The sequence below is a fragment of the Mus caroli genome, unplaced genomic scaffold, assembly GCF_978045245.1.
Source record: "Mus caroli unplaced genomic scaffold, Mus_caroli_1 scaffold_9, whole genome shotgun sequence".
Lineage (NCBI taxonomy): Eukaryota > Metazoa > Chordata > Mammalia > Rodentia > Muridae > Mus > Mus caroli.
This window is the reverse complement of record NW_028227264.1, coordinates 109,442,849-109,467,151: the sequence shown is the minus strand read 5'-3', so window position 1 is coordinate 109,467,151 and position 24,303 is coordinate 109,442,849. Positions and strand designations below refer to the sequence as shown.

Sequence of the window (24,303 nt, the reverse complement as noted above, 5' to 3'; positions counted from 1 at the left end):
TTTCAGGTATGGTTTCAATGCTTTACTATGATTACAAGAATGTTTTATGGCCAGATGTTCTATAAAATGGACACATTTTTTTCATTTGCCCCTACACCCATACCCAATGCAATCAACCGTTGATAGATATAAGCTTTCAAGTGCAGATAAATCCAGGAAATCTGAATCAAAACCTCACTCATGTGGATGAGATGTATATATATATATATATATATATATATATATATATATATATATATATGTGTGTGTGTGTGTGTGTGTGTGTACAAACATATACATATATACATATATATGTATATATGCACATATATGTATATATGTGTGGATGTATGTATATGTACACACACACAGAGAGATATAAAATAAGCTCCTAATTTCTCATACAGATAGGTATCTGAAGAGCATCCCAATTGTAAAAGAAAAAGAAAAATAGGTCAGAGTTACTGACCTTGATATAAAACTTGTAATGGGCTGATTTCTCCTTGTGCTGAAGAATGGCTTTGATGACTCATTAGTGACCACGATTGTTTGTCTCTGTCTTCTTGGTTAACTTCAGGGCACATTCAGAAAATGAAGGCACCTCTTTACCACCTGCTGACTCCTGTACCAGTCCCACAAAGATGGATTCTTCCTACAGTAAGACGGCTAAGCAATGCCTAGAAGAGATATCTGGTAAGTGAGTTTTTGTAATCTCCCATTAGCTCATGTTGGCTCCGTGAGTTTTGCACAGTGTGACTCTATATGTTTTATGCTTCAGCGTTTCTCACATATTTGGGTGTTCTGATTAAGATGATCTCCTTGTTGCTCTGAAAATAGTAATAAATAAATAAATAAATAGTGGTTTTTTTTTTCAGAACCTGAAAGCATAATTTGTTTTAAGGCATTTTGCTTTTTGGAAGACTTCTATGGTTAGTAGAGTGGTCCTTAGATATGTATGGCATTTGGAGATATATCAAAGATGTAACATTTACTGTAACATTTATAGCCAATGAAATCCTGTCCTATATTTAATTCCATGATGTTTATAGCATTTCTCCAGTGTACATATTGGAAAAAAATCTAGTTGGAAAGATATTTCAATGTATATGCATAGTGGATATAAGAAAAATTGCAGATCTTCCAGGTATAGTTATCAGATTTTTAATTGTGGGAAAGGGGATTTGCAGCTTGAGCCAATTATTTTTCCAGTAATTCATATAAGCCTAGGGTTATATGGAAAGCCTTTAATATAATTTATCATGTATATATTTATTATGTATAATATAGTCCTACTCACTCTTCATGAGGACCCTAGAAACATCTTAGAGAACTATATTGTCATGGGTCGGAAAAAGAATTTAAGAAATTTTGTTAGACTTGCAAGTAGAGGCATGTCTGCTTTTCCAATAAATCTTTGTGTTAGCCTTTATGTGTTCACTGCTAAGTCGAAAGGCAAAAACATGAGGAAGAATTTAATTTCTGAACAGTCATGTGTTATTTCAAGGCCTCTAAGGATCAAAAAGGTAACCACAACAGGGGAGGTTAAGAAGTGTCTGCACTTTGATAGCCATGAAATTCAATTCAGCAAGCGTTAACCCTTCTGGAGATGCCCATCACCGAATAATGAGACTCATGAGTAACCTGCGGAATGAAAATTAGTGATGTGATTAGGCATCTGTGGTTTCAGATGGTAAATACAACACAGGGCCAGTGCAGGGACCGGGGAGATTATGATATGAACACATGACTGTGCTGATGGTATATATAGACCCCAGAGATTTTGGAGACGTGTCAAGATGATTCTGTGTCCCTGTGTTGTGACAAACATTTTCTAAAGCGTGGTAGGAAGAAGCTTCCATTACCATACTGAGTGTGCATGAACATCTGCATTACGCCTATGAAGTCCAGACACTCCGATCTATAGTTGCAAGTGAATTCGAGTAGAATTTAAATTTTAAGCATTGCCGAGTTTCACAAAGGAACACTAAAGCTAACCTATCACTGAGTAGTGCTGATGGAAGAAATAATCTATATTTTAATTTCTCAAGCTTTGTGTTCTGTCTGCATTTAGTCATCTTTCATATTTCTAATTAATATTTCTATTTAATGTTCTGGTATCTTAATGGAGTATTTGAAAATGAAGCATAAACCAGATATTAGTATAATAATGTAAGGGGCTTAAGAGAAGGAATAGTATTTTGCGGAAGTAATGAGTTCTTTATGTGGGTCACACATTTGAGGAAGGAAAGGAAGCAGAAAATATATCCTGAAATGAATCCGGTGCTATTCTGTCACTCTTATTCCCATTATGTGTTGGACTTTAGCTTTACGATCTGGAATACTGTCTCTTCCTCCAGTGCAATCCCTGCCTTTATTTGTGGTATCTTCAGGGTGTGAATAAATGGCAATCCCAACATCCTAGCCTTCTCCAGGACCCTTATCTCACTATTGTTCCAAGCTACGCAGTCCCATGGTCAGATCCTAGTCCTTAGCATCATCGGGAACTATAACTTCTCCATAACATCATTGCCATGGCTGCTATTCATCATATAGGTCTGTGTATGACACATGTCATACACATGTGAGCCATCATAAGCTGAATAGGAGTTGAACCCTGGTCCTCTAGAAGAACGGCTCGTGCTCTTAAACACTGAACCATCTCTCTAGCCCCATAAATTCTATTCTTACTGTTTGAAGTTCCCTATGTTTACAGTCCTTGCCCCACTGTTCTCTGATTCCACACTGATCCTGCTAGGATTCCCAGTTTAAAAACTTGATTAGTTTTTGTGTCACATACCAAATCACCTATACCTTCTTTCCTTCTTAATCAGCTGAGTCCTTGTGGTAACTAGAAGGTTCTTTTCCTCCATCCACACTCACCCCTAATTCCTTCATCCTCTCTTATTTTACCAAAATAACAAGTGAAGTTTTATTCACATCTTCACCTATTCCATACAATAATGAATGAATAAAAAGAAATCTACTTATGGGATAAAGTGATACACTGTATAGCCATCAGTTTGCCTTATAAGTATCCAACAGCCCCAGTCACCATTATGTTTCCCAAACTCTTGATTCCTCAAATTCTTTTTTTTTTAATATTTTTTATTAGGTATTTTCCTCAATTACATTTCCAATGCTATCCCAAAAGTCCCCCATACCCTCTCCCCCACTCCCCTACCCACCAATTCCCACTTTTTGGCGCTGGCGTTCCCCTGTACTGGGGCATATAAAGTTTACATGTCCAATGGGCCTCTCTTTCCAGTGATGGCCGACTAGGCCACCTTTTGATACATATGCAGCTAGAGTCAAGAGCTCCGGGTTACTGGTGAGTTCATAATGTTGTTGCACCTACAGGGTTGCAGATCTCTTTAGCTCCTTGGATACTTTCTCTAGCTCCTCCATTGGGGGCCCTGTGATCCATCCAATAGCTGACTGTGAGCATCCACTTATGTGTTTGCTAGGCCCCGGCCTAGTCTCACAAGAGACAGCTATATCAGGGTCCTTTCAGCAAATGCTTGCTAGTGTATGCAATGGTGTCATTGTTTGGAGGCTAATTATGGGATGGATCCCTGGATATGGCAGTCTCTAGATGGTCCATCCTTTTGTCTCAGCTCCAAACTTTGTCTCTGTAACTCCTTCCATGGGTGATTGTTTCCTCTAAAAGGGGCAAAGTGTCCACACTTTGGTCTTCGTTCTTCTTCAGTTTCATGTGTTTTACAAATTGTCTCTTATATCTGGAGTATACTGTTTCTGGGCTAATATCCACTTATCAGTGAGTACATATCATGTGAGTTCTTTTGTGATTGTGTGACCTCACTCAGGATGATACCCTCCAGGTCCATCCATTTGGCTATGAATTTCATAAATTCATTCTTTTTAATAGCTGAGTAGTACTCCATTGTGTAAATGTACCACATTTTCTGTATCCATTCCTCTGTTGAGGGGCATCTGGGTTCTTTCCAGCTTCTGGCTATTATAAATAAGGCTGCTATGAACATAGTGGAGCATGTCTCCTTCTTACCAGTTGGGACATCTTCTGGATATTTGCCCAGGAGAGGTATTGCTGGCTCCTCCAGTAGTACTATGTCCAATTTTCTGAGGAACCGCCAGACTGATTTCCAGAGTGGTTGTACAAGCTTGCAATCCCACCAACAATGAAGGAGTATTCCTCTTTTTCCACATCCTCACCAGCATCTGCTGTCACCTGAATTTTTGATCTTAGCCATTCTGACAGGTGTGAGATGGATTCTCAGTGTTGTTTTGATTTGCATTTCTCTGATGATTAAGGATGCTGAGCATTTTTTCAGGTGCTTCTCAGCCATTCGGTATTCCTCAGGTGAGAATTCTTTGTTTAGCTCTGAGCCCCATTTTTTAATGGGGTTATTTGATTTTCTGGAGTCCACCTTCTTGACTTCTTTATATATATTGGATATTAGTACCCTATCTGATTTAGGATAGGTAAAGATCCATTCCTAATCTGTTGGTGGCCTTTTTGTCTTATTGATGGTGTCTTTTGCCTTGCAGAAGCTTTGAAGTTTCATGAGGTCCCATTTGTCAATTCTCAATCTTACAGCACAAGCCATTGCTGTTCTATTCAGGAATTTTTCCCCTGTGCCCATATCTTTGAGGCTTTTCCTCATTTTCTCCTCTATAAATTTCAGTGTCTCTGGTTTTATGTGGAGTTCCTTGATCCACTCAGATTTGACCTTAGTACAAGGAGATAGGAATGGATCAATTCGCATTCTTCTACATGATAACCACCAGTTGTGCCAGCACCATTTGTTGAAAATGCTGTCTTTCTTCCACTGGATGGTTTTAGCTCCCTTGTTGAAGATCAAGTGACCATAGGTGTGTGGGTTCATTTCTGGGTCTTTAAATCTATTCCATTGTTCTACTTGTCTGTCACTATACCAGTACCATGCAGTTTTTATCACAATTGCTCTGTAGTAAAGCTTTAGGTCAGGCATGATGATTCCACCATAGGTTCTTTTATCCTTGAGAAGAGTTTTTGCTGTCCTAGGTTTTTTGTTATTCCAGATGAAATTGCAGATTGCTCTTTCTAATTCATTGAAGAATTGAGTTGGAATTTTGATAGGGATTGCATTGAATCTGTAGATTGCTTTTGGCAAGATAGCCATTTTTACAATGTTGATCCTGCCAATCCATGAGCATGGGAGATCTTTCCATCTTCGGAGATCTTTAAATTCTTTCTTCGGAGACTTGAAGTTCTTATCATACAAATCTTTCACTTCCTTAGTTAGAGTTACGCCAAGATATTTTATATTATTTGTGACTATTGAGAAGGGTATTGTTTCCCCAATGTTTTGAGTTAGGATCTTTTTGCATTTTGTATTTTCTTTGATTGTTGTGCCGATGTTCTCTATGGAATCTTCTGCACCTGAGATTCTCTCTTCCATCTCTTGTATTCTGTTGCTGATGTTCGCATCTATGGTTCCAGATTTCTTTCCTAGGGTTTCTATCTCCAGCGTTGCCTCACTTTGGGTTTTCTTTATTGTGTCTACTTCCCTTTTTATGTCTTGGATGGTTTTATTCAATTCCATCACCTGTGTGGCCGTGTTTTCCACAATTCTTTAAGGAATTTTTGTCTTTCCTCTTTAAGGTCTTCTACGTGTTTAGCTGTGTTCTCCTGTATTTCTTTAAGTGAGTTATTAAGTTCCTTCTTGATGTCCTCTACCATCATCATGAGAAATGCTTTTAAATCTGGGTCTAGATTATCAGTTGTGTTGGGATTCCCAGGACTAGGTGGGGTGGGAGTGCTGCGTTCTGATGATGGTGAGTGGTCTTGATTTCTGTTAGTAGGATTCCTACGTTTGCTTTTGCCATTTGGTAATCTCTGAAGCTAGCTGTTATAGTTGTCTCTGGTTAGAGCTTGTTCCTCAGGTGACTCTGTTAACTTCTATCAGCAGACCTGGGAGGCTGGCTCTCTCCTTAGTTTCAGTGGTCAGAGTATTCTCTGCAGGCAAGCTCTATTCTTGCAGGGAAGGTGCCCAGATATCTGGTGTTCGAACCTGCCTCCTGGCAGAAGTTGTGTTCCACTCACCAGAGGTCTTAAGATTCCGTGGAGGGTCCTGTGAGGACCTTGGGGGTGTCCGGAGACTCCGCGGGCAAGGCACCCCGGTGTTGGAATGGACCGGAAGGGACTTGTGCCCCCGCTCAGGCTGGGTTATCTGCTTCCCTAGTTAATGTAGTCTCAGGTCCCATGGGATTGGATTGGAGCAGACGCTGTGTTCCACTCACCAGAATTCTTAGGATCCCGTGGGTGATCCTGTGTGGGTCCTTGTGGGTGTCCGGAGACTCCACGGGCAAGGCATCCTGGTGCTGGAGTAGACCAGAAGGGACTTGTGCCCCTGCTCAGCAGTTCCTCAAATTCTTAGACAAAAATGTTACTGCTTTTAAAAGTCTAAAACTACCTGTACTAGACTCTGTTAACTGCAATATCACTTTACTGAAAGGTGGGATGCAAAGGAAGGACATCCATGAACTCTGCATTCATGTCAGAGCATTTACACCACTTAACACACGTTTACTTTGCTTTTCTTGGACTACACTCGTTTCCCTGCTAATCTTCCTCTTCGCTACTAAACCATCCCTTTGGACCATGAGCCAATGGTATATCTCTAATGTCAGCATAAACAAGACAGCTTCTCTTTGCCTTCCAACTTCATGGCTATGATTTAATCCTTTTGTCCTACTTGAGTAACTGTCAAGCCAGCCACTAATCCTTTCTCTTTGTTGCTTTAGCTTACTCTAACTAGCCTTTTCACTTCGTGTCTGCACTGAAATTGCTCTTAATTGAAGTTGTTATTATTGCAGACCTGACCAAATCTAAGGAGTAAGCTGTATGGCTCATGGTATTGACCTCTAGCCAGGAATCTAAGAAACCTTCTGGCTTGATTTCAACATCCCATTGATTTTCCCCAGACCTCACTGTTTGTTCTTTCCTGGTAATTATTTCTAGATCTGCTTTTTCACCCTAATTTCCTATCATTGGAACAATTCAGTTTTCTTCCCAAGACTTTATTTATACATGCGTACAACAGTAATTCGTGGCTTTAAATGTGGTCCATACACTAATGGCTCATAAGTGTTTCTCTCCTCTAGTCCTCTCCCTTGCAACCTGACTCATGTATCTATTCCTTACACAGTTCCATTTAAATATCTCACATATATGTCTAACATACCACATTTAAAACCATGCCCTAAGGGTGCCTTCAAACCCCCTTTTGTGTGAATCTTGCCTTTTTGCTTGATAGTAACGCAAGCCTCCAGTTACTCAGGCTTGATAGGAAGGAATCCTTTGTGACCTCTGCCACCTGGTTTTCAGTCCACTTCCCTATGTTACTGGCCCTATGTCTGTTGACTGCTCTCTGAACTCAGGAACATGGGAATAAACTTTCAATGTACTTCTCAATATTTGATATTTTTCTATATTGTCCCCTCTCAGAAACTCAGAAGCTCAATATGAACGATACTCAGTATGTCATTCCCATAAGAACTAAAGTGCTGTTCTGGCAATAGAGCTCATTGGGGGAAGTACTATCCTATTAAATGGGAATCCATAAATTGAACTTCTAACACTGCACAAAACAAACAAACTGCTAATGCCCTAAGCAGTTAAACAGAGTGGAATAATTATATTTTCAAGATATATCTAGAATAGAGCCCTTCCTTTCCACGTCTGTTTTATTAACTGGTATATCCCAGTCTATGATTGATATATGATTCCCATCTGATTACTGTTTCTGAAATGAGAAAAAATGAGGCTCTTGATGGCGAAGAGCCCTACTGGTATATCCCAGTCTATTATTGATACATGATTCCCATCTGATTACTGTTTCTGAAATGAGAAAAAATGAGGCTCTTGATGGCGAAGAGCCCTACACAATTTTTAGGTATATGTTATGTAGGAAAGAGGAGAACTATTATAGGCTTTGGGAGACATGCCAGTAAATAGGTCTCAACAGAAACATAGGGAGGATAGCACTCCATAAAAGCTCTGACTGATTCATGGTTTAAAAGCTGAACTTCCCCAGGAGGCTAGGGTGTTTGCTTTTTCCTCTTTCTGGCCGGCGGTGCCACTCAGTGAGGTTGTAAGAACCTCGAGGAGATGATGTGGCTCTAAATATTAAGGTGCTATGTGAGAAGATATGTACCACTGTGGACAGGCTTTTCCATTCCATAGTTGAGTCCTCTTGACTTTCTCTCTTCCTGACTTGAAGTATGAGTGACCAGTTTCCTCCAACTCCTGCCATGCCTCCTGCATCTGATGGAATTCCTTCCTCCCACTGAGAATCAAACAATACCTTCTGTCTTTGAGTTGTTTCTCCTTTGGTGTTTTGTTTCAGCAATGAGGAATGTAACTAATAAAGACCTAAGTGGGAAAACAAAATAATTTTAGTTCTATCATCATTATATATATATATATATTTTTTTTAAATTTGAAGAATGAAACTGCCTCTCTCCCTCTGGGAGAGATATCCCTTTTCCTTTAATTAAAAAATTGTCAAATCCATCTCTGTCCCATTACTTACATGATCTATGGCCTGTAAAGATTATTATACTTTTAGGGAGCAAACTTAGTTCATTTTTGCAGTGGAAATTGGTTAGAGGAATTTGCTAAGAGGGAGGCTTAGCTCTTTAAATTCCCCTTGATGTAAAAATCTCACTGGTAGTGATTAAAATGTCTCTTTTCCAAAAAAAAAAAAAAGTGTTGTGGAAAAAAATTAGTGTAATTCAATTTGGGTGTGGGGTAAGGATTAGAAATGGGAGGCCTTACTTTGCAATTGAATAATCTTTGTAACTTTTTAATATTCTCCAAGGTTATGAGAACAATACCTTTTGCTCCTCATAGTCTTCTGGAGATAGATGCCTGCCATTCACCTGATCTGATGATGGTGATTCTAATCATTATTATTATGCATATAAAATCCAGAGCAATGAATAAATTGGCTTACAGCTCCCAGCGCCTTCTCTAAGATTCACGCTGTGACACTCTGAACGCCATTCCAGAAGAGCTAAAGTGCTGTCCTGCTTTTGCATTCCTGGGTGAATGTATCATGTACAATCATTGCTTTAGCGTTGTTTGTATTTTTTAACCGGCTATTCCAGACAGAATTTATTCTCCACGACCATTTCTTTTAGTGCCAAGAAATCCAGCCCGATGTAATTGAGATTAGATGTTCATCATGTTGTGGAGTGGCTTTTAGATTTTGCTTTCTAGCTAAGTTCACATTTGGCTTCTCTTTTTGCATAAAGCTCTCTGCTCCCAGGTGTATCTACTCTATGTGCAACATTTGTGCAATGTTGTTTTTAACCTTTAACTGGAATATATTCGGTAACTTGCTTTCTAAGAAAGAATATTGAAATAAGTAAATGATTTCATGAACTTCATTCATATATATACATATATATAATATACATATACATATACATACACACATATATACATATATATATGTTATATACATATATATTATATATACATATACATACATACACACATACATACACACATACATACATACATATATATGTGTGTGTGTGTATAATGAAAATGTATAGGTTTAACCAAAGGATAAGATAGTGGTTACATACATTTTTCTACATTAAAAAATAAGTCATATCTGGCATTTAAGAGCTTTGCAAATGATCACTAGAATTTCCATCTCCTGAATGTTTATAGAGTCTAAGGAGATGAAGCCCTTGTGATTCAAACTAGCTTAGATCTTCTACTCAAATAACCAAACATGATAGCAATGCTTACTAAAGACCTGAGAGTGTTCTTTTCCAGGACATTCTGTTCAATATATTGTATTTCAACCAATTCAGTGAATTTAGCCCATGTTTACAGTCTTCACTCCATAAGGAGTATGCTGTATATCTGGCCCAGGAGAATTAGGACGGCATATGTAATTTGATTCCATAAATAAAATGAGAGTATGAAAAATGATATGGGCCGTTCCTGAAGAGAAGCATTGAGAACGGTTGTGTAGATTGCTGATCTCTGCAATGTCATAAGATCAATATATCCCAGGCTGTGGTCTTTGTATGGGTCTCAGAGTAAAATATAGCAGAGAAAGAGCCGTTAACCACTACAAGGTGGATATTAATGTCAAGAAAGTGCATTGTTGTTTTGAAAGGCACTCTGAATAACATTTCTCAACCTTGACAGTACTGACATTGGAGGGTACACAGTTCCTTTTGGCGGGCTTTGGAATCTGTCATCTTACGATGTTTAACCCTCTCCCATTGGAACCACAAATGTCTCCTAGGGAACAAAGGCCATCCTCAATTAGAAATCACTAATCTCAGCCTAGTGGCTCTCAAAATGGGCTCCCAGAGCCAGCAGTCCTTGGGAAAATATCAGAAAAGCAATGTCACGACCTTCTAAGACCTACTAAATGAACAGTTGTGGGCCTGGCGCCTCAAAAATGGTGCTTTAATAAGTCCTTTTTAATGGTTCTTTAGAGAAACTGGAAAACTACTGCTTAAGCTGATTGGCATATAAACACCCTTTTTGAAAGCGAAGGGTATAATTATTGCTTTCATGTATACATGTAGAAGTTCAGCTCTTTGACCTATAAAGTATTAGGGCTCCTTTCAGTGAAGGCTTGGGCTACATTACCATATGTCAAACAATATATGAGCAACCCGGGTCATAGAAATACAACATTTCCATCTTAAGAACGGCATTATTTTATCATAGTCTGGGAACACTTGCTTAGATCTAACAAAACTTGAAAGGAAGAACCAATTTTTTTTTAATGAAATTGTTTTTGAAGCATAATGATCAATTTCAGTTCATTATATATATGAACCGGTAAAAATATATATTTAATTTAAACATTATTATGTAAATATAACTTTTTAAAGTGTGAAAATTAGTTATCAACATTCACAATTGATGGCTTGATTGTTGATGACATCATATTAGTAATCTTTCTTCCCATCCAGTCTTACATATTTGTAACCTGGATTTAAGTATGGTCTGTACTGAATGGGGTCATGAGGTAGCATTCTCTTTTCAAAGGAAGTTGTCATCAGTGAAAAGCAATAAAAAATGCATTTTATTGTGCTATTTTATATAAGTAGGAATAGGTCATTTCTCCACCCTGAGTAGAAATTATAGCTGAAAGTGGAAATCACAATTAATTGTAACCATCCTTTCTGAAGACAATGGAGACTGCATGCAATTTGACTGATAGACTTCACCATCTTGATGCACTATTTTCCCTTGTCCCCTTGTTAGTATTTGGAAAGAGAAAAATCTTCAAAAGTTATTTATTTTATCCTTTAATAACCTTTTTAATCACCCATGCTATACATGATTTCTGGCATAATACATATTTGCTTTGTGAAAACAAATTGTCCTAAAATCTGGATTTCATCCTAATAGCGTGATGTACACACCCAGTATGAGACAAAAATAAGAAATTTATCTTTTAAGTTTTCTATATTTATCAAAATATGAAATATTAAGAGTTAATTATACTGTGATTAGCCTATGAGTTGATTTAAGAAACTGCTTAATATATAAAATCATGATGTATATTGTGATATAGAATATCACAATATACATTGTGGTATACAAAAATCATAATGTAACTTGTGTATTTTATTTTGCACCTTTTTATTCAGCACTGGACTATAAACTTTCGGGTGAATGGTTTGAGTAACTTACTTTGGCTAAGACTTTTTGCTTCTATGGTTTTGAAGGAAATAAGGAAGAAATCTTAATTTCATTATCATGGTAGGATTTTATTCATTTTCTTCAGAATTTAAAGGAGCAAAACACCTTGAACTTGTTCTATAAAAGATAATAGGGTGAGGTCTTTCCCTTTAAAACATTACCTGCCAGAGGGAAGAGGGAGTCAGGCTCCAGTTTTCTTTGGGTCCTTTACACTCTTGAATTTGATTTGTGCTTTTATAGCAAGAATGCCAACAGTCGGAAGGCAGATCTGCCTGCTTCAGCTGCCTGCAGCTAGAGAGAATTAGTCTGTCATTCTCAGAATCAGGAAGAACGTGCTGTGTAAGAGTGTGTGTGAGAGAGCGTGTGTGTTCCGTGTGGGAGGCTGGGTTGGTTGAGAGAGAGAGAGAGTCATTGAGATGTGCAGAGGATCCGTCGTATAGCAGTATAGCATCTCCTTCAGGCTTGGCTCTGAAACCTGTGGCATTCTCGCTTGGCCAGCTGCTGCCGAGCCTCTGTTTTAATTTAGCAGGATGTTTGCTGCCATGGCAGCTAGCAGCATCCACTGCAGCAGCAAGGGAGAACCATAGATCTGGCGATGCAGGTGGAATACTAAAATACAACGGAGGCTTAAGCAGGGCTGGGCTTCCTTGCTTCATTTCTGCTGTCCGTGGGCTCTGCTGCAGAAGCCGTACTTGCTGCATGCACTGTGTCAGCTCATTAGAGTAAAGGTTTCACAAACCTCAGCCAGTAAAGGGCGGGTGAGATGCAAGGCTGTGGGGCGGGATCGAGAGACACCCTGCTTGGCTTCCACCTTGCATTTCGGAACACAGAAGCAGTAGAGGGAAATGCGGACACACCATCCTGCTGAGACATTCGATTGGATGAAGACAGAAAAAACGTAGTTGGCTTCCTGGGTGACTTTTTCAGCTGGAGCAGAGTCTTTCGTGAACTCTTTTTCTTTCTTTCTTTCTTTTTTTCTTTCTTTCTTTCGTTTTTTTTTTTTTTTTTTTTTTTTTTTTTTTTTTTTTTTTTTTGGCTTAAGACATGTATTTACGCAAAATGTTTGTAAGTACTGCTGATCGGTGAAATGATGTGGCAGGCTCAATTGTGGGAAAGTGATTGTGTCTACCCTGTCTCAACAATGTCCTGTCAATGTCTGAGCCTAAGCTTTTGTTGAAGTGCACGTGCTAATGAAAACCAAAAAAAGGACAGTTACCATTGTGGCGTAAAGAGACAATATGAAGTCCAACTGAGAAGAGGAAGGCATTAGAAACATGCAGCAGTCAGCTGGGCTCTCTGTGTTTCGCGGCAAAGAAGTAAAGAAAAGGGGAGCTTGCCTCCAGAAACAAAAGTCTTTGACCAACCTTTCCCTCTCCAGTGAGGGGGAGAGGAGACCTACTGTGCGCATTTCCAACTGGTTTGGAAACGCTGCAAAGGCTAGCCAGAGAGAATCCAACTATGCAGAAAGAAGGTGTCTCTCAAGGTTTCTGTCTAGGTCTGTGCAGTCCCTGTATCATGGCAGCGGCTCTGGAGCCTGGAGCTTGCCTGCAGGAGGCGGCCAGTCCTGTGCAGGTGACTTAGAGGACTGGCCTGCAAGGAGAGGTTTAGATGGAGAAAGTGATGAAGACAGTAAGTCTGAAGATGAAAACGGCTCCTCCAAGCCAAGCAGTACAAGCCGAAGTTGGGCTGAAGAGGAAGGGGAAAGCTGCCTACGAGAAGGGACGGCTCACCTGGATGAGGAGGTGATCCTGACGATGCTGGGCGATCTGGAACAGGCACTTTACAGTGACTTACTAGGTGAGTCCAGGTTGCCAGCGACAGGGTCCATGGCAGTCGATTACCTTTCATTTTCGGACTAAGTTTTCTTTACATACACGAGCTTAACATTCTAATTTCTTCTTCCTTGAAGTTATTTCCCCTTGTAAAACTGAACTGTGAATTCCAGTTTTGATATTTAACTGGGCCAAGTCAATAGCCTCAGTTGTGGGTATCCCTTGGCTGGGGGTCTGGGATATCCTTATTGTAAGGATGCTCTTGATTTAAGTCTTTGGTGGAAACTTGGTTAACTTCCCTCAAGGTGACCTTATCCTTCATGTGTAATGAAGATTGAATGGTATCCTGGGTAAATTTCTGTATGGTTTCATTTGCTGCCTTAGAGTTCCCTAAATAGATGGCTGTTCCCCTTTGATCTTTCAAGCTCCTTACATACAGAGGCCTGTGCTCTCTTGCTTTGCTTTCCTGCCTTCCTGCCTTCCTGCCTGCCTCCCTCCCTCCCTCCCTCCATCCCTCCCTCCCTCCCTCCCTTCCTTCCTGTATCTCAGAACAGCTGATCCTCTGTATGCATAACTATAACATCTAGTTATGTTACAGTTAAACTATGGAAATAACTGTTAACTGTTTCATTTTTCCCAATCTCTTTAAACAGCAACGATCCATCGTAACTTGTGACATTATTTTTAACTGGATGGATAGAGAGGCTTTTGTGGTGAAAGGTTAAATGCTGACCTTGCCACTTCTCTAACAGATGTACCTAAAGAAGTGCCCACATTTAATAGTTCTACATTCAGCTCCCCACTGTCACATATTTACATCCTAGAGTCGCCTCAGAAATCTCTACATGCTAAAGCCACAGAGCACATCATATTTCATGCCAGTGTGGGCTTTCAGAAAGGACTTTGCATGGCATTCTGTAAGTTCAAAAGCACTTCCCCTGTCCACTGATCTCTTTGTTTCCTATACCCAGATGGTGCTAAGTACAGATTTGTTTTTATTCCCTGTGTGAACATCCAGTGACAAGGTGTTTTATGAGGTTGTCTGGGATGTTTCAGGGAACAGCTTTGGAATGAGAAAGCTTAGAGAGACAGCCGAGGCAAACGTGGCTCAATTTTGCAAGTCAGTTTGGCTTGGAAAGAGTAATGATGGCACAGTTTTGAGAATGTAAATCCACCAGGTACTCAGGCCCCAGAGATTTATCTCCATAGCATTGTTTGATTTGGGTGATGAGCTGTTTCTCATAAAGAAAGCTCTGCATGGTATAAAGATGAGAGGAAGTCTTGATCCATATGTCTTTTTTTTTCTCCTTTTTTCCTATCTCTTTTTGATCCTCCGAAACTGTAGAGTCAAACAATATTCATCTTTGGTTTATAAAATTGTCACATTCATCTTGTTCTAAGTACCATTCATGTTAGTATTTTCAACCATGTGAGCAGAGTGTGGTCCCCAGGCAGGATTTGGAGGTTGCTATGTTAAATTATTGTAAGATATGGTTGGGTACTAGTATGAAACCTTGCTCATTGTGCATAAATAACCCGGATTATTACTGTCACAGAATAGCCTCCCAATGGAAGAGGGCATGCCATGTATTTGACCTGAGATATTGCTTATCATATCCACGTGTTTTATTCTCCATAATGATTTCTCCTTCTACCCACCAGTGTCAGCATTCAAATACGCAAGAAGTAAGAGCAAGGACACGTTCACGTCGTTCTGATGTATTTCCATAGGTTCATCTGTCCATATCAAGCCTGACACAGGAGATTTCCTAAGTTGTGATGCTTTAACTCTGGAGAATTTCTGCTGTGTTCTTGACCAGGTTCCACTTATGACTCAAAATGGCCTAAGTTAACTTTGGCCAAAGTTTCATGAGTTCAGTATTGTTACTATTGAGTATCCTAATAAATTATACAGGCTAGGGTCTGTGCTGTAAATATGTAGGACAATGTTTGCGCTGACCATCTTTTTTTCTATACCTATCAAAGATCAAGATCAGAAGGATGAATTCAAAAGTTTGATCTGAAAATCATGGTTGGTCACTACTCAAAGAGAGAAAAGCTGTCAATAGCCAAGTGTGCAGAGTGAGTTCTGTAACAGATCCAGCTATATAAATCAAGTTTCACACATATATATAATTTGATTTCTATTAAAAGATGGTAGTGTTACAATGTTAATTACAATATGTGTATTTAAAGCATATATAGTAAGGGCAGACCCTTCAAATTAAATTCTCTACTCTGCACTAGCTGTGAAGCAGAAGCACTGACTATTCTGGAAACTGTGGGAACCCCTCTGCAGCAGTGCTAAAAATTCAAGCAGATTAGAGAATACACCATTTGAAAAAATGTGCAGACATCTGTACCGTTGGGTTGGCAAAAAAAAATGGGATGTCTCTTTTGGGATTTATAGTTGAGTTTGATATTGTGCAAATGGGAAGAAATTAATTGTTTTTGTTGTTTAAGTAAATTTCTCTCATGTGCACCCTTCTTGTAACTTTTCTTTATTTGCTAAGCAGTCGGATCTATACGTGCTTTGATTTGGCCTCCTCCTAACCCCCACAAAGCCTTACTACACCATCTGAATACCACTTTGAAAGACATTCCAGACTGTGCGATCATTCCTTAGGGGATTGCAAATGCACTTAGTTTTTATCTTGCCTTTCGTGGGTCACTGAAATTATTTGCTGCAATACATTTAGCTCTGGTTATTATCCTCCATGGAATGAATAAGGCAGCAAAGATGCTGTGCTCTGTAAGTGTTGGAGGGCAGAGATCTGTCTGTTTGATTGCCACGAGTGGCATAGTGTCACTTATGAATGTCCTTAGGAGAAAATCAAAGGGTAGAGTAAGGGGGACACTATAGTTCTGGCATTTGAGGGAAACTGCATAAACAAGCCCAGATTTCAACTGGGAGGATTCATGAATTAAACCCTCCTATTGGACTACTGAAAGGAAATTGATATGAAAAATTATTCAGTGGAACAAAATGTTTATGGTTATTCTTAAAAGTATTATTTAAAAACATGGGGATCAATTCAAGTGTCAATTCCAATATTTGATCTGACAAATGGTAAGAGAGCCTGGATGCAGGTAGGCCAGGGACAGGCAGTGTATGGTGATGCAGCCCATGAGCATGTCCCAGGTCAGTGCTTTGCAGCAGTGCCCCCTCTCACCCACTGCCTCCTCCCCTGCAGTCTCTAACCCCCTGCTCTTACAGTCTAATGGATCTTCATCTTTCAATTTCCTTACCATTGTCTCTCTGCCTCCCTCTCTCTCTCTGCCTCCCATGGTGATTATTTTCAGGAGAGAAGGACCTAGATGGGAGAGGGAAGGGGGAGGGGGAGAGGAAAGGAGGAACATGATCAGGTATGGGGGTGGTGTGGTAAGACAGAAGAGAAGCCCTGAGGGCCAGCAGAATGAGTAAAAGTATACAACCTCTGGGGTGGGGGTGGGGGAGGGAGGTGAGCAACCTGGGGGAGGAGCTGAAAGGTGAGGGGGGTCCTCTAGAAAGTACCAGAGACTTGGGGGTGGTGGTGAGAGATTGGACTCAAAGAGAGGGACCTTAGGTGAGAAGATTCTTAGATGAATGGAGAGAGGGAACTTGTAGAGTCCACCTCCAGGAGAAAGACAGGACATCAACTGCAGGGATGGGGTTGCCATTCCACAGTCATAAATTCTGACCCAGAATTATTACTGTGTAAAAGAACTGCAGGGATAAAAATGGAGAAGAGCCTGAGGGAAAGGAGGTCCAGAGACAGGCCCAAACTGGCATCTAGCTCAAGGGGAAGCTCCAAAGCCTGACACTATTACTAATGCTATGGTGTACTTACAGAGAGGAACCTAGCATGGCTGTCCTCTGAGAGGCCCAGCAAGCAGGTGACTGAGGCAGGCACAGATACTTACACCCAACGATTGTACTGGAGTCTGGAATCCCTGTAGTTGAATTAGGGAAAGACTGGAAGAAGCTAAGGAGGAGGGTGATCCCATAGGAAGACCAACAGTCTCAACTAACCCAAACCCATGAGATCTCTCAGACACTGAGCAATCCGGGCAACATACACTAGCTGGTCCAGCATCCCCCCAAACACACACACACACACACACACACACACACACACACACACACACATCAGAGGACTGCCTGGTCTAGCCTCAGTGAGAGAAGACTTGCCTAAACCTCAGGAGAGACTTGAGACCCCAGGGCGAGGGGAGGCCTGGTTGAGGACATCCTCTGGGAGACAGGGGCAAGAGGAATGCTGTAAGGAACTGTAGAGGAGGACTGGGAGGAGGGCAATGGTTGAACTGTAAAAAATAAAAGTAGTAGTAATAATAATAATAACAATAAGCCTCCAAACTCCAAAAAAACCCGAAAAACCCAGAAAACAAAAACCAAATAACAGCAACAAAGTAAGTAAGTAAATAAATAAAAACAACAAAAAATGTGTTCACCATTTTATCCCATTCTGTTGCTCCTGCCTTTCTTTTGGCTGTTATTATATTCTTCTGTCACTCTTTAAATTTTTCTCTGCCAGCCTTCTTTTTATTCCCCAACATTGTGGCAGATGACTTGGAAGTGGGAAAGGAACATCTCAGTAGTTGTTTCTCATGGACTGTGCCCTATTAATGAGAATCACGCCTTCAATTTCCAGAGAGGATGTGGTTGGTATCTTGGAGCTTAGAAACAGTCCTACTTTCTCAGGAAGTTAATCTATGGGATTAGACATTACATGGTTTAGATTCATGTGGAGAAGTTTATGCCATAGGCCTGCCATCCCATCTTATATTTTTCTATTTGTTAAACTATGTTTCTTTGAATGAAGCAATCCAATACAACCTCAGTTTGGAATAATAATGCTGTTATTAAGTGTAATTTAACTGTAGAAAACATCTATAAAGGAGTAGGAACAAGTTTACATGCTGGGCCAGACTAGTGGTTGTGTGGACAGACATCCATGCTGAGTGGTATTGAACAAAGCAGTAATGTTTGGCTAAGACAGACTGTTGAAGAACCATCAGGAGTCCTGACAGGAGTCTTGGTATTTGAGTGGTGATATGGAATAGTATTAATTTTTTCAGTTGCTTTTTAGAGTTGCTGGATCCAATGAGTAGAATTTATGGGGACCAGTGGTGGTTCACTCCCTAAAACTATTTTCATCATTGGTCCTGCGGAATGATGGTAGGAGAGAGGTGTAGAGTTTCCAGTATTGAAGATGGAAGTGAAGTTGGTATACACGCCCCATGTGAGACATAGATCCATTCCATACAGGGTTTGTGAGATGCATGCCCCCCCCCTGAACAACTCTAAACTATAATTACAGATCTGAATTGGCATATGAACTTTATTTTTGAATTCTGGTCTGAATACTAAAGATGCATTCTAATGAAAAATACTAAGTATATTAGTAAAATGAACTTGTACATAAAGTGTTAAAATGAAGTGTATGTATATGCATTTTGACTTATGTGCGTAGTGAGTTTTCATAATGTAATTTAATATATTCTCCTGCTTCTCGTCTCTTTCCACTTTCGTTTGGCTCTTCTTCTAAATATCCTTTGCTTCCTCCCTCTTCTTCCCATTGTTTGTTCCTCTTGATCCATTTATCCCTTCTTTTCTCTCTCTTTTCCTTCTCTCCATTTTTAAAACTTATACAGTATATTCTTATCATGGTTTTTATTCTCCTACCTCCTCCCAGATAATCCTAGAATCTTCACACCCATCCAACTCTGCTCCTTAGTCATCAGGAAGATGCAACTGAAAACCAGTTTGAAATTTGATCCTATCCCAAGTCAGAATGGTCAAGATCCACAATAAAACTAGTGACAGTTCATGCTGATTAGAAAGCATGAAAAAAGGGGAACAGAGGAAACTCTTCCATTGCTGCTGGGAGAACAAAACTTGTGTAGGCACTAAGGACGCAGTGTAACATTTCCTTGGGAAGTTGGAAATAGATCTTCAACACCCAAGTCTATCACTCTTGGACATCTATCCAAAGGAGTCTATATCCTTAACCTTTTTTCTCTCTTCTTCATTTCCCCTTCTTTTATTTTTTGCTTTCTTTTTATATTTTTTAAGGTCCCTACCCACCTCAGCCTACCCTCCTTCCTTGGCTAACCCCATGTTATTCCTGTCAGGAATAAAATCAGCTTCAAATGGGTTGGGCTAGGAAGTACTGCGTAACTTTAAACATTGTTTAAAGACCCTTCTGGCAAATACAGAAGTGGATGCTCACAGTCAGCTATTGGATGGAACACAGGGCCCCCAATGGAGGAGCTAGAGAAAGTACCCAAGGAGCTAAAGGGGTCTGCAACCCTATAGGTGGAACAACAATATGAACTAATCAGCACCCCCCCTCCCCCAGAGCTGTGTCTCTAGTTGCATATGTAGCAGAGGATGGCCTAGTTGGCCATCAATGGGAGGAGAGGCGCTTGGCCTTGTGAAGATCATATGCCCCAGTACAGGGGAATTCCAGGGCCAGGAAGCAGGAGTGGGTGAATTGGGGTATAGGGGCTTTGGGAATAGCATTTTAAATGTAAATGAAAAAAATCTAATTAAAAAAGAAAAAAAGACACTTCTTCACACAAAAGATGGGTATTCATGTGGAATGCCTGCAGTTACTACACTTTCAGAACTACTTGTTTTATGACTTTTATGAAAGGTGTATTTGGGTGTAGGTATCCATGTCCCTGGTTAAACTGATGTCACCATGTTGATGTTTTAGTTTCCTATGCTGAATGTAGAGGTAATTACAAGGAAAGAGAATCTCATTCCATGAGTCTAATAAGAAAGTCAGAAAAGAATCTATGAGAAATGGCCTCTTAGCACTTTTCACTAATGTTTCACTAATTGTTAAGGAAGGTCACCTCAGCTACTTTGAATATGCTTGAAAATGGATAATCATTGAAGTGAACAGATTCAAATAATTTTAAATTTTAAAATCAAGCCAGTCCAGTGGTAACAAGTTCTGTACACTGCATTTCTAAATGTCTCAAATATTATAATGACTCTGATGAGAAATAGACTCACAAGTATTATTGTGTTAGTACTGCTTCAGAATTTTTATTTGTGATATAAAATGTGTTATTATTGTAAAAAGAATGACAACTTTCAGATGACAGGAGTCATCTGCAATTTCCTACCTGTCATTTTGCTTTGAAATACAGGGGTTCATATTGCTCATCAGTGTAAACAATTGTCTCTGAACAGAGACCATGCTGTGACTAATTCCACATCTCCATTTCCAGGGGAGGACCCTGAAGCTCGGAGAATGCGCACAGTCAAGAACATAGCAGATCTGAGGCAGAACTTGGAAGAGACAATGTCCAGTCTTCGAGGGACCCAGATAAGCCACAGGTACTCACAGTTCTGCCTGTCATTGGAGGGATAAAGAAAACCGCCAATGTGAACGTCAGATCCTTGTATGATTGAGAATAAATTTAGCACTGTTTCCTATTTTCTTTCATTTGTACATGGCAATCAGTAATCAATACTCCTTAAGCTGAGAGCTGTCTGGTATTTTGTTCTATCCATCCTGTCTTCTAGAGAACTTTCTTGTTAGGCTGAGTTAACTGGTCAACTATGACCAATTCTAGTGATATAGTTTCATGTTTTCCACACCATTGGAAGAAGCTGGCAGAGATCCATGCAGGCATGCCCACTGCTAACTTCCTGCCCTAGTCTGAGAAACTTAATATGTTTTGCTTTTCAAGGGTCACACAATACTCAAATAATCTGTAAGGATTGGTAGCCTTTCTTTCTAAAGCAACCACTTCCAGAATCTGTGACTTCCCACATCTTGACACCAGCAGAGATGTTTGGAAGCATAAAATGAATCTGTGCACTGTTCACTTTCATGAAATTGATGAGCTTCTAGTCACACATGCAACTCAAGTTTTTCCTGTGGTATTGCATTCTGGTCTGTGTCCTTAGGGAACTAGAGAATATTTATGCCTCCGTTTTGTTTGACAGCACCCTGGAGACAACCTTTGATACGACTGTGACAACTGAAGTGAATGGAAGGGCCATCCCCAACCTGACAAGCCGACCTTCCCCCATGACCTGGAGACTGGGTCAAGCATGCCCTCGTCTACAGGCTGGAGATGCTCCCTCCATGGGCGCTGGATATTCTCGAAGTGGTACCAGCCGATTCATCCACACGGATCCCTCCAGGTTTATGTATACCACGCCTCTCCGCAGAGCTGCTGTCTCGCGTCTGGGAAACATGTCACAAATAGATATGAGCGAGAAAGCAAGCAGTGACCTGGATGTGTCTTCTGAAGTGGATGTTGGTGGATACATGAGCGATGGTGATATCCTTGGGAAGAGTCTGAGAGCGGATGATATCAACAGTGGGTAAGTAGCCCTGAGCAGAGCTGCATCGTTGGAGGGGCATGTGAGTCTGTTGGACGTTCCAAAATATTCCAGGGTGACTTAAGATCATGGTAAAACACAGGTGCTTATGATTTATAACAGTAGCAAAATTACAGTTATGAAGTAGCAATGAAAATAATTTTATGATTTGAGGTCACCATAACATGGAGAACTATATTAAAAGGTTACACTAGGAAGGTTGAAAATCATTGGTCAAATGAAGTACATGTGGCCTTCATTTTTCATAGAAGTCTTACATGTTCCTAAGTAACAGATTTTATAATTACTAAGGGTGTAGGAAGGAGACAAGAGGAGTTTTTCTGAGTTTCTGTTTCTGGTCTGGCTGCCTCTAACAGCTTTAAGGAACAAATAGTTTGTGGCATGGTTTAATCATGAAAATGCAATTTAAATTTCAGAGAAAATCAGAGTTGAAGGATTTTTAAAGTTTTTAATACACTTTATTCATTTATGTTGTATGTATCTGTGTGGGGACATATGAATACAATGGCTAATATGTGGAGTCTGGAAATCCTTCTATATGGGGTACCAGGGATCTAATTCAAATCGTCAGCTTTGGCAATGGATTTACTTATCTTCAAGCTATCTCTTCAGCCCCAGAGTTGAAAGTTTAGATTGATTGGTTCTCTGTTGGTGGTTTCAAACTTTAAAATATTATAGTATTTTTTCTTCTTGCTATTATATTCCATATCAGAGGATGAGCTCTGGAAGCAATGGGACATTCTATTAAAACTAATCCAGGGTTGGCAAGATGGCTCAGCAAGTAAACACACTTCCACCATGCCACTGATGAAGTTCAGTGTCTGGTGTCTTGGTGGAGGAGAGAATCGACTCCTATATGTTAACCTCTGATCACCACACATATGCTATGAAACGTACACACATATGAATAAAAACAGTAAAAGAAACAGGACCCTTGTAATTACCGATGTCATTTTCACCACTTCATATTATCTACCAATCTTCCATTACAGTGGACTCTTTCTTTCTTCTGTATTCCTGTCTCCCTCTATCCCTTTTATAGGTTGTTTGTTTGTTTGTTTGTTTATTTTTTATATATTCCCAGATTACCCAACACTAACCTTGACCTCATGACAATGTCTCTACCCTTGCTTCCTGAGTTATAGGATTCAAGGTATGCACCAAAGCACAAACTTAGGATCCCCCTCACCTCACTTTTGAAGAGGAAGCAGAGAGTTTCCTAACCCGGAGTCCAGATTATAACCCTCAGAGGCTTGCCTCTGTCCACCCTCTTCTATAAGTTAGGTCTCACCTGCTCCCACAGTCTCCCCAAAATAGCACCAACCACAGAGAAGAAGCACTTAAAACATGGGACTTGGGAGACAGCCCAGAGTCTAAGAGCTCAACATTAATGTAAAATGCTTAGCCTGCTATTGGCAGAATAATTGAAGAGCAGTTTATATCCAAAACCAGAGGACACCCATGGTACAATGCATGGATAACTTCAAATGGTCTATACAGCCTAGAGTGCACAGTAAGGAGAAAGTGTTTAGTTCTGATGTGATGCAGAGAGAACTGAACAAGAAAGCCTATCAGTTATGGTTCCTGAACTGAATAGCCAAAGATGAGTCAAATACATTTAAAAATAAAGTTTATAAGAGAAGTCTGGAAGATGAGCAGAAAAGGTATAATCCATTCAGTAAGCTTGCCAGCGTGTTATTTTCATAACCAGAGGGGCATTGGATAAGATGGCATTTGATAGTATTTCTGTTGACTGATAAGCATGGAAGTGGGACATTTAAAGGTGAGATGTAAGAAATAGAGCTACTGTGGCCTGTCTTGAAGTCATGATGAAAAGAAGTCGAGCTGTATACTCTATTCAGGTTATGAATATAAATAAGATGTGGAATATAAATAAGATGTGGAAACACTGATGATTTTGCAAAGACTACTTTAGGAAAATCAGGCAAATGAAGTGAGAACCCAGAGTTAGATTTCAGAAACTATGGTAAGAGTTCAGGCTCACGGTCATGTATCCAGAAATATGGCAGTGTCCTTGGTAGTGGTAAGGACTAAAAGTGTTTAAAGGGTACTGACAAAAATAGAACACAATGATGAACTTTTCTTAAGGGAACATAAAAGATCCCAAACCAAAGGAAACCTACTTAACTAGGTTATAAGCACAGGAAACAGAGGTGTATAGCATTAGAGAAAATGGAGTAGAGAGAGTACAGAGTTTGAAACACGGGTTAGATACCCACCAAAATACAAAGTTGGTAGAAAATGTAAGAGCAGCATGCATGTATCTCATCTCAATCGAGAATACTGGAAATTATGGGCTTGAACACTAGAGGGGAAAGAATTCCAAGGGGAGAAATGTAGCAAGCTACATTTTGAGTGGGAGTATGTACATATCTATATTTATATGAGTGCATCTGAACATACATGTGTGTGTATGTTCCAAAGTTTCTGTCGAGTTTGTCTTATGTGCT

General features: G+C 39.9%; 1 protein-coding gene across 8 annotated transcripts in view; it reads left to right on the top strand.

Moving 5' to 3' along the window:
- Nav3 (neuron navigator 3) overlaps positions 1–24,303 on the top strand; it is a 751,750-nt gene that overhangs the window by 592,539 nt on the left and 134,908 nt on the right. For 7 of the 8 annotated variants that reach the window (XM_029482745.2, XM_029482744.2, XM_029482742.2 and 4 more), the window contains 3 exons: positions 557–672; positions 20,707–20,815; positions 21,431–21,814. In XM_029482745.2, the coding sequence (XP_029338605.1) occupies positions 557–672; positions 20,707–20,815; positions 21,431–21,814 (609 nt within the window). Of the gene's footprint in view, positions 1–556; positions 673–12,819; positions 13,490–20,706; positions 20,816–21,430; positions 21,815–24,303 lie in introns of those variants that run through there. The other variant, XM_085843147.1, reaches the window with a different exon arrangement.